A 13,937-nucleotide genomic window follows, 5' to 3' on the forward strand; every position below is an offset into this window, starting at 1 on the left:
CTTTGCCCTTTGACGCTTGACCCCACCGGAACACTGTTATCTGTCAGATTTCCCATTTAACTGGGGGCTTAATCCTGCGTGTTTAGATGCAAACCTCCAGGAGAATCCAGCTTTGTGCTGAGACCACCGTTCTGTCATTTCCGCTTGCCGGATGGGACAACACCCCCCATCTCCTCTCCACTGCATGCCGTTCTGGGGTTTCTCACGACCCCCCTCCCAGAGCCCATTTTGGGGTGCACAGGGGGAAGGGGGGAAAACCCCATTGTGCAAGCGGAAGTCCTTGTGCAACGAGACTCATTTGTTGTACACTGTGCTCTGTTTGTTCGTTTGCTTAAGGGAAGAATCCACAGGGAATGCTCTCCTCCCGAAACTCTGCTGAAATGAATCTGGGAAAATGCCAGGCACTGCAAGTAGGCTCAGGCCAGAGATTCCCGACAGATCATGTCCTTTGGAACTCCTTGCCTCTTGATAATCAGGCAGGCATCTTCACTGTACAGTGGTACCTCAGGTTACATACACTTCAGGTTACATACGCTTCAGGTTACAGACTCCGCTAACCCATAAATAGTGCTTCAGGTTAAGAACTTTGCTTCAGGATGAGAACAGAAATCGTGCTCCGGCGGCGTGGCGGCAGCGGGAGGCCCCATTAGCTAAAGTGGTGCTTCAGGTTAAGAACAGTTTCAGGTTAAGAACAGACCTCCGGAACGAATTAAGTACTTAACCTGAGGTACCACTGTACTCTTTTCGGCGACTGCGAAAAACATTTTTGTTCAGACGAGCCCACCCAGATGCTTAGAAAGTTAATGCGAGTGCTATTCCGTTTTAGTTTTTAAACTTTTGTATGTTTAGAAACTTGGCGTGAGTTTTAACCTGCTTTTAGTCTCTTGTCATCTTAAGCTTCCTGCAAGTCTTAAATTATTGCTGTTAGTTTTTCTGGGTGACCATTTTATCGCTTTTCGTCAACCTCTTTGAGTGTTTTTAAAATAATAATAAGGTTTTTTAATTGAGATTTTCCCATAATATACCGTATTTTTCGCCCTATAGGCTCTCGCTCTCCAGGCTTCAGGAAGCTCTGCGCAACCCTCCGGAGCCCGGCGCCAAGCCGCGCCGGGCTCCGGAGAGTCACGCAGTGCTGCCTGTGCTCCCGGGCTCCGCGCAGCGGCCGCGTCGGGCTCCGGAGAGTCACGCAGTGCTGCCTGCATTCCCGGGCTCCGCGCAGCGGCCGCGCTGGGCTCCGGAGGGTTGCGCAGAGCTGCTTGCATTCCGAAGCCTCGGGTGCGCTGAAGAGCCTGGGGAGACTGGCGCGGCTCCCTAGGCTTGCGGATAGCAGGCTATTCTGGGGGCTGGGGTCGGGGGAAGCTCGGGCTTCCCCCGCGTCAGCCCCGTGCCTGGGGGGAAATATTTTTTTCTCTCTATTTCCCCCCCAAAAAACCTAGGTGCGTCCTATAGGGCGGTGCGTCCTATGGGGCGAGAAATACGGTAGTAAAATTGCAGCTCTAGAAGATACAGAACAAAAACAGAAGAAGGAAAGAAAGGAACCATGGGAATAAGAAGAGGAAAGAGCGAGAAAGATAAAGTAAAGAAAGCAAAATAAAAGAAACATTAGCCAAAAATACAAAAGAGGAATTTCTTCTTCATAAAACAACAGCCTGCTGGATCGAGAGGAACTCTTCCCTCCTGTGGTTTCCAGCGGCTGTTACTCAGAAGCAAAAATCTTGGGCCTCAGGCTCTGCAGGGCTGCTACCAGCCAGAGCAGACACTATCTGCTTAGATAGCCCAAAGGCTGGATTTGCTCTTGGGCTGGTGAGGCCGCCTCCTTATCTGAAGCTAAGCAGCTCAATAGAAATGACAGCTTGTCTCAGTTTGCCAAACACGACCACTTCTGGAGGAAAGCTTGTGTCAGGAACATCTGAGTTATTTTCAAGGGAATGCTGTGAAATTGGTTGCTACACATTTTGAGATTTCCCCCCTCTCCTTTTCCACTTCTTTTTCATTCTGACAAAGCCATGGCTTCATCAGAGCCAGAACTCAGCCCTTGGCTACGTCCAACAATACTATCTTTTTTATTTGTTTACTTAACATTTGCAAAGCTGTTTTTTTTGAGTTTGAGAGGAAAATCCCCCAAAGGCTCTTGCCGAAATCCTTATCAGCCAGAGCGGGGATGTCCATAGTTTCTGCATTCCAGATCTCCAGGCACATATTTGGACATGCGGCCATGACGGCCTCAGGCATTGCCTTCCGGCCCCGCAATAACGCTGATACCCTCTAGCACGAAGGTCTTCTTGGGTGCAGAAGGTGCTTGCTCAGGAAACACGAGGTTATCGGTGAAGGAGGAGGCTGTGGGCTTCCTGAGAGACTCTCTCCCTGAGGAAGGGTGACGTCTATGATAGGAATTTTATGGTCTTCGATATATAGAATCATAGAATCATAGAGTTGGAATAGACCACAAGGGCCATCGAGTCCAACCCCCTGCCAAGCAGGAAACACCATCAGAGCACTCCTGACCAGTGGCGTAGCGTGGGGGGTGCAGGGGGGGCCGGCCGCACCGGGCGCAACATCTGGGGGTTAGGGTTAGGGGGCGCAAATCCAAGGGTTAGGGGGCGCAAATCCACAGGTTAGGGGGCGCAAATTACTTGCCTTGCCCCGGGTGCTGACAACCCACGCTACGCCACTGCTCCTGAGATATGGTTGTCAAGCCTCTGCTTAAAGACCTCCAAAGACGGAGACTCCACCACACTCCTTGGCAGCAAATTCCACTGTCAAACAGCTCTTACTGTCAGGAAGTTCTTCCTAATGTTTAGGTGGAATCTTCTTTCTTGTAGTTTGGATCCATTGCTCCGTGTCTGCTTCTCTGGAGCAGCAGAAAACAACCTTTTCCTTTGACCTTGCAGAGAAAACATTTGGTCAGTTTGGGAGCCAAAATGGCTCCAGGGCTGCCCTCCTGTTCTGCCTCAGACATGTGGCCCATACATTTATGTACGTGTTTGCCTGGCAAGTCCATGAACATTTATTATATATATATAAGACCTTAATTTTTTATTTCACGGGCTATTGGCTTCACCCAGCAGCGTCTCCTTATGGGTGAAGGACGGCTTGTTGTTGTTGTTTAGTCGTTTAGTCGTGTCCGACTCTTCGTGACCCCCTGGACCAGAGCACGCCAGGCCCTCCTGTCTTCCACTGCCTCCCGCAGTTTGGTCAAACTCATGCTGGTAGCTTCGAGAACACTGTCCCACCATCTCGTCCTCTGTCGTCCCCAACATCAGGGTCTTTTCCAGGGAGTCTTCTCTTCTCATGAGGTGGCCAAAGTCTTGGAGCCTCAGCTTCAGGATCTGTCCTTCCAGTGAGCACTCAGGGCTGATTTCCTTAAGAATGGATACATTTGATCTTCTTGCAGTCCATGGGACTCTCAAGAGTCTCCTCCAGCACCATAATTCAAAATCATCAATTCTTCGGTGATCAGCCTTCTTTATGGTGAAGGACAGCTTATAAATACTTAAAAGAAACAAATTGTTGCTTACACACAGAGTCAAATGTATATCCTGTCTCCTTCCTCCCAAACGAGCCCAGGGCCGCAAGCGACAAATGAGAACGCACCTTAAAAACATCTTCAAAATGATTGCTGAGTGGGAAAGATCTCAGCTTCAAAGGGTTGTTGAAAGAGGAAGGTCTAAAGGAGGCGCCCCAAAGGATACAGGATACAGTGCCAGTCTAATAGCCAAGGAGAGGAAATCCTCACGCATCTGAAATATTGTGGGAGAGATGTTCTGCCATGCAGGGTTTTTTTCTCTACTAAATTTGGCACAGCCGTCAAAGTTTAAGGGGTCAAATCAACCAGAGCCTGATCTAAAGGCGATGAGACATATAAGGAAATGGAAAGGATTGGGCCCGAAAAAGAATGGGGGGGTCAACAGGGAAAGGAAATCCCTCTTGGAAAATGTGTGTGTGGAGGAAAAGGAGAAGGTTTAAGGACAAGGAAGATGTGCCTCTGAGCATGTGCAGAGTTCTGTGTCGTCCTCGTTGGTTTTCACAACCAGCCTCCACCCACGTGCCCGGGCTGAGTCCGAGGGCCCGTTTCCAAGCAAGCTTCAATCCACAACTTCTCCCTTTTTTGGGAATCGGCGCTTGCGTCCCTTGAGCTTCTTTTGGCTTGGGTGAAAACTGGAATCTCTCTTGCGGCTCCCGAGGGGGAGATAATCCAATGGAGGAAAACGGATTTATTTCCCCTCCTTGCAGCTGAGTCAAGATTAAAAGGCAGGGAGATAAGACAGGAGGGAGGGGAGATGAATGATACCAAACAGGGCAGTTTTACAAGGCGTTTTGAACAGCAGCCTTCTGGGAAAGGAGAAGTCGAAGAAATGGAATTTGCCCATGCAGACCTTTACTCCTTAACTGGAGTTGTGCAACAAAGCCCACTCCTCCCCTGATCTGATAATCTAGGGCCATGCCACTGCTGTGTTCTGTATCTGGTGCAGAATTAGATTCATAGAGCTATGAAGTTGGAAGGGCCCCAAAGGGCCGTGCAATGCAGGAACCAATCTATTTCTTTTAATCACCATCCTCATCAACTTTATTGCACTAGCCAAAGGCCATGGCATCATTCACAATGGGAACAAAAACAAAAGCAACACTAACCATAAAAACATCAGGCGCTGCAGATGCAATAAACCACAATCACGTCTCCTAAAAATTATTTGTTGCATACAATAGAATAGCAAGGTAGAATGTGCCAGCTTAAATGTCCGAATCACCTTTGCAACTGACCGCTATTTTATCTAGTTCTTTTCTCCCGATCTTCTTAGCTGCCAACGCATGTAGTGCTACTTCATAAGTTACGAAGTCATGTTTCTTTTGATGCCCAGTTTTGAGATGTCCAGCGTCAGTTTTGCAAATGAGCAGGCGAGCGACCGGCTCCAGGCCTCTGCAGGGCGAAGATGCCCTGTTTGCAGAAAGTGGCTTGAATCTCCAACTGCTTCTTGCAAACAGACTTCAAAGCTAGCTTCTCCATCCTCAAGGAGGGGGGGAGGCGGCTTTCCTGCCAGCGCTCATCAGCTGTTTGGCACTGGCAGACAGCTCCATGTGGAAAGGAGCAACCAGGAGTTCACTTTATGCCCCTAGTTTTCCCCTGCCCCACGCCTGATGCCTGTTCTCTGCTTTGATCTGAATAGGATTAATTTTGGGTCTCTGCACTTTCCTTCCGCAGCACAACACCTTCCAAGCAGTCTTGGCCTACAGCGATTCGGATGCCTATGCCCTCTTCCTCTACCCTGAGGATGGGGTCCAGTTCTTTGGGACACGGCCCAAAGAATCCTACAACGTCCACCTGGAGCTGCCGGCCAGAGTCGGCTTCAGCAGAGGGGACTATCAGCGCCGGGAAGGGCCATACCACAGCGTCACCAGCAGTGAGCAGTCCGTCAAGAACCTCTACCAGTAAGTAACTGGTGTGCTGTTTGGTTCTACCTCCAAGCATCTTACTGTATTTTTTTGTTCTATAAGACACACTTTTCCCCTCCTAAAATGGTAAGGGGAACTGCGCGTGCGTCTTGTGGAGAGAATGCAGGCTGCGCAGCTATCGCTGAAGCCAGAACAGCAAGAGGGATTGCTGCGCAGTGAAAGCACCGATCCCTCTTGCTCTCCTGGAACACTCCCCCTGCCCTGAAGAGGCTTGGCGCAGCTATCGCAGATGCCAGAACAGCAAGAGGGATCGCTGTTTTCTCTGCGCAGTGATCCCTCTTGCTGTTCTGACTTTGCTTCGCTGGAGAGGGGCTGCGCAGAGAGGGAGAGCTGCGCAACGCCCCTTTAGTGAAGCGGGAGGATAAACGGAGACCCTTCCATTTCTCCTCCCGCTTTGCTGGAGAAACGCTGCACAAATTCAGAATATTTTTTTTTCTTGTTGTCCTCCTCTAAAACTAGGTGCGTCTTATGGTCAGGTGCGTCTTGTGGAGCGAAAAATACGGTCATTTCCTTCTGCCTTTGCAGTTTGTGGGTATGTGCCAAATGTTGATATCTTTGAAGGGTTTGGCAGGGAAATTCCAGGGGAGAGCCTGGCCTTTAGGTCAGGGCTGCTTGCCCACCGAAGGGAAGGAACCAGTCCTTTTCTGCCCAAAAGGACTCCCCTTTGGAGAAAGGGTGCAGCGCTTGGCAGCGTTTTTAGTTTGGGGGAAAAGTGAATCAGAGGCGAATAACTTGGTGTTGTCCACAGTTTGGGAACCACCGCAGTGTGTAAACAAAGGAATTGGCGCCGGGTGCGGAATCTGCCCTCCACAGAACTTTGCTTTCATTGAACACATTTCCAGGGAGTGAGGCTTCCCCATGTTGCAACAGCTGCAAAACAAATGATGAAAAGTCTGCAAAATTATGCACATCTGCCCAGCTCATTACAGGTTGCAGAATCCAACACTTCTGGGTGCAGAATTTGGAGAAGAGTTCTGATTTATTTGTGTTTAAAGCTTCACAGCCAAAAAGTTAGATTTGTTTTTGAACCTCTTGCACTCTGACACCAAACAAGCATGCCAGTCTGCCTTATCAGAAAGCGGAGTTGCGTTTGGATCTGGTGTCAGAAGTTGCATGCAAACTTTGTTTGTGTTAGCTGGCTGTTTCCTTAGATAATGCCATGCCTGCTGGGTGATATGTGCTGTTCTGCCCCTCTTTCCAAATTTGGGTTCAAAGAGAGGCCAGCACTGTGTGGAAAACCTGTGGGAAAACATCCTTCTCGGACGGTGATGTTGTTGCAAACTTGCTAAGGTCACTCTTTTGACTGCTGGCATCCTGCCCTTGACCGGCGTGTGTTCTTGCCATGTGGTACAAACTGGGTACAAACTGTGAACGCGAGTGGCGCTGTGGTCTAAACCACTGAGCCTCCTGGGCCTGCCGATCGGAAGGTCGGCGGTTCGAATCCCTGTGACGGAGTGCACGTCCGTTGCTCTGTCGCAGCTCCTGCCAACCTAGCAGTCCGAAAGCACACCAGTGCAAGTAGATAAATAGGTACTGCTGCAGCGGGGAAAGTAAGTGGCATTTCCCTGCGCTCTGGTTTCCGTCACAATGTTGTGTTGTGCCAGAAGCGGTTTAGTCCTGCTGGCCACGTGACCCGGAAAGCTGTCTGTGGACAAACACCGGCTCCTTAGCCTGAAAGCAAGATGAGCGGCGCAACCCCATAGTTGCCCTTGACCGGACTTAGCGATCCAGGTGTCCTTTACCTTTACCTTTTTTTTACAAACTGTGTCTATGTTGGATGCCCAATCTGAAGGATACCCCAGCCACTCTGGCGGCTTCCAACAAAGATCAAAAATACATCAAAATGTCACACATTAAAAACTTCCCTGAACAGGGCTGCCTTCAGATGTCTTCTAAATGTCAGGTAGTTGTTTATCTCTTTGACATCTGGTGGGAGGGCGTTCCACAGGGCGGGTGCCACTACTGAGAAGGCCCTTTGCCTGGTTCCCTGTAACTTGGCTCCTTCAGATGTACTGGGCTGGGGCCGTTTAGGGCTTTAAAGGTCAGCACCAACACTTTGAATTGTGCTCGGAAACGTACTGGGAGCCAGTGTAGGTCTTTCAAGACCAGTGTTATGTGATCTCTGCGGCCACTCCCAGTCACCAGTCTAGCTGCCGCATTCTGGATTAGTTGTAGTTTCCAGGTCATCTTCAAAGGTAGCCCCACGTAGAGCGCATTGCAGTAGTCCAAGCGGGAGATAACCAGAGCATGCACCACTCTGGTGAGACAATCTGTGGGCAGGTAGGTTTCTCATCCTGCATACCAGATGGAGCTGATAGACAGCTGCCCTGGATACAGAATTAACCTGCGCCTCCATGGACAGCTGTGAGTCCAAAATGACTCCCAGGCTGTACACCTGGTCCTTCAGGGGCACAGTTACCCTATTCAGGACCAGGGAGTCCTCCACACCTGCCCGCCTCCAGATGTCTGTGGGAAACTCTCAAACAGGATTCGAACACAAGAACCCTCTTCCCCTTCTGCAGTTTTCAGCAACTGATATTTCAGAAGCACTGATGCTTCCAGCTGTGGAGACAGAACACAGCCATCCTTTCAAGGTAGGGCTTTCAAGGTCAACACCAACACTGTGAATTGTGCTTGGGAACGTACTTTTATTTAAAATGCATCTCTGGGTTATTTGTGGGGCCTGCCTGGTGCTATTGCACAGAACACTGTGTCCTTTTATTTAAAATGCATCGCTGGGTTCTTTGTTCATTTTCCCCTCCCAAATATACTCCGGCCCCCCACAAGGTCTGAGGGACAGTGGACCGCCCCCCTGCTGAAAAAGTTTGCCAACCCCTGCACTAGATGATTCTCGGGGTACCTTCCAATTCTACAATTCTGTAATGACGTATCTGCTGAAGAACCCTGACATAAAAACATAAGGACTCTGCTGGGTCAAAGCAGTGGCCCTGCTAGTTCAATCCTGTATCTTCAAGGCTGCTAGTAAATTAAACAATTGACCATTTGTGGCCTTTTCTTGCCAGCTCAAATCTGCTTCCTAATCGCACAGCCGGTCCTCGCAAAAAGTCTCAGGGTACCAAACCCCTGATCTGGACATTTGCAGCAGCGATGCTTCACAGCAGCTTCAGCTGGCATTAGAAGGAGTTTTGGGACCGGGAGGGGGAGGCGGGTATTTAGAAATTTCCTTGAAACGTGACTGACTTGAGGAGCCGGGCCTGTAAAACCGCAGCTGCCGTCTCCATTTCCCACTGTTATCAAATGCCAGCTGTTCTCTGGCTTGGAGTTGGCTGACATGAGGGAAGGGGAGAGGAATGTGCGAATATCCGAGGCCTCGGAGGAGCATTCAGGGGCTGTGAAGGGAGATCTTGTTTGCTTCTAGATGCTGTGGGGACCTGCAGCCTGCCAGCTATTTTTGCGGCTCAGAATCCGCCCAGCGTTTTGCACAACTGTCGCGGAAGAAAGCTGTGGAGAATGCACAGAATCTCTGCCTCCCTGGCCCTCCTCTCATTCCCAGACTGGCATCTTATCTTTGTTGTTTAGTCGTTCAGTCGTGTCCGACTCTTCGTGACCCCATGGACTAGAGCACGCCAGGCACTTCTGTCTTCCACTGCCTCCCGCAGTTTGGTCAAACTCATGCTGGTCTCTTCGAGAACACTGTCCCACCATCTCGTCCTCTGTCGTCCCCTTCTCCTTGTGCCCTCCATCTTTCCCAACATCAGGGTCTTTTCCAGGGAGTCTTCTCTTCTCATGAGGTGGCCAAAGTCTTGGAGCCTCAGCTTCAGAATCTGTCCTTCCAGTGAGCACTCAGGGCTGATTTCCTTAAGAATGGAGAGGTTTGGTCTTCTCGCAGTCCATGGGACTCTCCAGAGTCTCCTCCAGCACCAGAATTCAAAAGCATCAATTCTTCGGCGATCAGCCTTCTTTATGGTCCTGCTCTCACTTCCATACATCCCTACTGGGAAAACCATAGATTTTACTATACGAACCTTTGCTGGCATCTTATCTACTTGGCTGCATATTCGCCACCCAGACAGGAAATCCATCAGTTCTCAATTCTCTTCATTTCACCAGTTCTTCCTCGCCCAGGACCTGTGCAAAATCTTCCCTGTATTCTTTCCTGATGTAGTGCTCTATCTGGGTTCTTGAAGGACCAGGTGTGCAGCCTGGGAGTCATTTTGGGCTCACAGCTCTCCATGGAGACGCAATTTTGCGTCCAGGGCAGCTGTCTACCAGCTCCATCTGGTACACAGGATGAGACCCTCGCTGACTGCGGACTGTCTGGCCAGAGTGGTGCATGCTCTGGTTATCTCTTGCTTGGACTACTGCAATGCACTCTACGTGGGGCTACCTTTGAAGGTGACCCGGAAACTACAACTAATCCAGAACGCGGCAGCTAGACTGGTGACTGGGAGCGGCTGCCGAGACCACATAACACCGGTCTTGAAAGCCTACATTGGCTCCCAGTACGTTTCCGAGCACAATTCAAAGTGTTGGTGCTGACCTTGAAAGCCCTAAATGGCCTCGGCCCAGTATACCTGAAGGAGCATTTCCACCCCCATCGTTCTGCCCAGACACTGAGGTCCAGCTCCGAGAAGCAAAGTTACAAGGAACCAGGCAGAGGGCCTGCTTGGTAGTGGCGCCCTCCCTGTGGAACGCCCTCTCATCAGATATCAAAGAAATAAACAACTATCTGACATTTAGAAGACATTTGAAGGCAGACCTGTTTAGGGAAGTTTTTAATGACTGATATTTTAATGTATTTTTAATCTTTTGTTCCCCAGTGGCTGGAGAATAAAATAATAATAATAATAACAACAACAATAATAAGGTAAAGGGACCCCTGACCATTAGGTCCAGTCGTGGCCGACTCTGGGGTTGCTGCACTCATCTCGCTTTATTGGCTGAGGGAGCCGGCGTACAGCTTCCGGGTCATGTGGCCAGCATGACTAAGCCACTTCTGGCGAACTAGAGCAGCGTACAGAAATGCCGTTCACCTTCCCACCGGAGAGGTACCTATTTATCTACTTGCACTTTGACATGCTAGGTTGGCAGGAGCAAGGGCCGAGCAACGGGAGCTCACCCCGTCGCGGGGATTCGAACCACCGATCTTCTGATCAGCAAGTCTTAGGCTCTGTGGTTTAACCCACAGCGCCACCCACGTCATCATCATCATCATCATCATCATCATCATCCTGATATCCCAAATGTGATATCTATCTTTCCCTGAACACCTCTGGAGCACACAGCTGCTACTCGAGAGTAGCCAATGTGGTGCCCTGCAGATGTCACTGGAATGAGCATCATCCCTGATGACGCTGGCTGGGGAGGTTGGACAGCCACCTGTCATGGATGTTTTAGTCGAGATTCCTTCATTGCCAGGGGTCAGACTAGATGACCCTGGCGGTTCCCTTCCAACTCTGAATCTTTGATTCTAGGTCTCGCTAACCAAGGTCCAACATGTACAGCATTTCAACACCTTGTATTTATTACATGACATCTTAAATAATAATAATATATGTGGTGGACCTGTAAAAGGGTAAAATAGTATTGGGGAATAATCCACAATGAATTGAAAAAAAGGTTTAAAAGTACTTTTTTTCCAAAAAAACCCCACCAAACTAGAGTCCTTTTTGTTGGGGATAATTCAGATGGAAATTGCCAGGTGTCAAAAAAGGCTATTTATGTATTGCCACTACTGCGGCCCATGTTTTAGTAGTCCAAAAATGGAAAATGAGTGAAGAATGGCAACTTAAACTGATAGAATATGCACAGCTTGTGGACCTAACATATAGAATAAGAGAACAGGTAGAACGTACGTTTAAAGAAGATTGGAAAATGTTTATTGAATATATGGGGGGAAACTCTGAACACTTGAAAATGTTGGCAGCATTAAGATAAATTCAACAAGTTTTGATGGATGCAATAATGGAATACTGAATGGTTTAATTTATTTAAAATATGCAGGGGTTTATGATATGCAAATTGAACCATGGAAAGAGAATAAGGGAAGTTTTAAGGTTGTTTAATGAATATTTTAAATTGTAAAATAGAAAACTTAATAAAAATTATACACACACAAAAAGAAATCTTAAATAATATATACAATGTCCAATAATAATGACGTGTGCAACACAGTATGTCAAAGCTAAGCAGTCCAAACATTCCTGAAATAAGTCCGTGAGAGAAGCTCTCTATGTGAATACATGTGCTGGATCAGGCCCATGGCCTGTTCTCTCTCTGCGATTCCCAAAAACTGGCGTTCACAGATATTTACTGCCTCCAGCAGCTGAACATTGCCTTGTTTATTATCGCATTTCTGTCCCGTCCTTCCTCCCGAGGGAGCCCAGGGCGGCCAACAAGAACGCAGCGAAACCATGCAATTAAAATTAAAATAAAACGAGTGAAAACATTTTAGAAGCAAGAACAATTGAGAGCATCTGAAAACAATTTAGAAGCTCACAAGGTCAAGGCTGCCAGCAGCAACAGCATCTTTCAGCCATCAAACCCCGAGCAAACAGGAACCTTTCAGAATCCCTCTTGGGAGTTAATAACAAAGGAGATAGATGCACCTCCCCAGGAAAGGGGATTCCTCAAATGGGGAGCCACCACCAAAAAGACCCTGTAAAATGATTAACCAATAGGAACCCAAGGGGAGGAGTTAGAGTTGTTAAGAAGTCAGTCTGGAGTTAGAGAAGAGAGAAAGGATAAGTCTGTGGGTTGGGCTAGTCTGATGTGAGAGAGTGAGAGAATCTGTTAAGAGGAGTCAGTCAAACAGTTGATATAATCAGTCAGAAGGTATTAGGAAGGTATAGGCTGGTAAAGAAACTAAAGTTAAGAAACTGACAAGAATATTATCTGAGAAACCTTAAACTTGTTAATGCTTATAAAATAAACTTGTTTATTAGGTTCAATTTTAATAACTGTCTGGACTGCATGTGTACCCGAGAGTAACGGGTTGGTGGCAGCGGGGAAGTGAGCACAGTGGTGGCACAGGGATCAATAGACCATCAAATGTCCGGGGACCCTGTGCGATCGCCACAGTTTGTTGTTGTTTAGTCGTTTAGTCGTGTCCGACTGTTCGTGACCCCCTGGACCAGAGCACGCCAGGCACTCCTGTCTTCCACTGCCTCCCACAGTTTGGTCAAACTCATGCTGGTAGCTTCGAGAACACTGTCCAACCATCTCGTCCTCTGTCGTCCTCTTCTCCTTGTGCCCTCCATCTTTCCCAACATCAGGCTCTTTTCCAGGGAGTCTTCTCCTCTCATGAGGTGGCCGATTTCCTTCAGAATGGAGAGGTTTGATCTTCTTGCAGTCCATGGGACTCTCAAGAGTTTCCTCCAGCACCAGAATTCAAAAGCATCAATTCTTTGGCGATCAGCCTTCTTTATGGTCCAGCTCTCACTTCCATACATCACTACTGGGAAAACCATAGCTTTAACTATACAGACCTTTGTTGGCAAGGTGATGTCTCTGCTTTTTAAGATGCTGTCTAGATTTGTCATTGCTTTTCTCCCAAGGAGCAGGCGTCTTTTAATTTCGTGGCTGCTGTCACCGTCTGCAGTGATCATGGAGCCCAAGAAAGTAAAATCTCTCACTGCCTCCATTTCTTCCCTTTCTATTTGCCAGGAGGTGATGGGACAGTAATCTAGTCCCATTCCATGCAATGCAGGAATCTCAACTAGAGAATCCACAACAGATGGGCATCCTATTCCATTTACTGATCTATTTACTGATCCTAGAAAAGTGGGCATTGCATTCTGCCATGTGCCGTTGCTGTTTAGGAACTACATGCATATTTTTGATGCTACTTCGGGTGCTGAAGGAGCAAGAGAGTTTGAGCTCTGCCAAGCTGAGCTCTGAAGAGCAAATTCCCCCGTGATCTGGATCTGCATTGCCTCGGTCCTTTGATCGTGTGGCCAACCCGGATCCCATCGCTGCTTCCCAGCTCCTCTCCAGCGGAGCTGTTTCTGCTGTTTGCAATTAGTAACATGATCCGAGCGACCCGTCCGACACGGATATCCAGACTTTGCCAGTGTGGGATGGAGCCGGACCGCATCGTTTTCGCTTGTCGGCGGTGATCACGCCAAGGCAATTACACGCGCCGAGATTCCTCGGCCCCGAGCCCCAAAGGGGGATTCGTCGGTTGTCATAAAATCCCCCTTTCCTCCGAATCATGCTTTACTAGACCGCAAGCCCAGCGGGTAAGGCTGCCTCTCAGTTTTGCCCCCCCCCGCCCAAATCTTCAGGCACAGCGTGAATGTTGAACTAATGCCAAGTCAAAGTCTGTATGCTCCTGGATGGCCCACTGTCATGGATTTTTCAGCCGAGATTCCTGCATTGTTGGGGGTTCGGCTAGATGACCCCTGGGGGTCCCTTTCAACTCTACAGTTCCATGAATCTATATGAATACCAGTTTCTGAAGAGGAGCAGCAGCAGGAAAGGGCTGTTGCCTCTCAGGTCCTGTTTGCAGGATTCCCAGGGGACCT

At 48.7% G+C, this 13,937-nt stretch overlaps 1 protein-coding gene across 1 annotated transcript in view; it reads left to right on the top strand.

Annotated features, from left to right (window-relative positions):
- NID2 (nidogen 2) overlaps positions 1–13,937 on the top strand; it is a 74,093-nt gene that overhangs the window by 7,306 nt on the left and 52,850 nt on the right. The window contains exon 3 of the mRNA XM_028724419.2: positions 5,201–5,427. Within this exon, the coding sequence (XP_028580252.2) occupies positions 5,201–5,427 (227 nt within the window). The remainder of the gene's footprint in view (positions 1–5,200; positions 5,428–13,937) is intronic.

This window comes from Podarcis muralis, chromosome 1 (genome assembly GCF_964188315.1).
Source record: "Podarcis muralis chromosome 1, rPodMur119.hap1.1, whole genome shotgun sequence".
Classification (NCBI taxonomy): Eukaryota; Metazoa; Chordata; class Lepidosauria; order Squamata; family Lacertidae; genus Podarcis; species Podarcis muralis.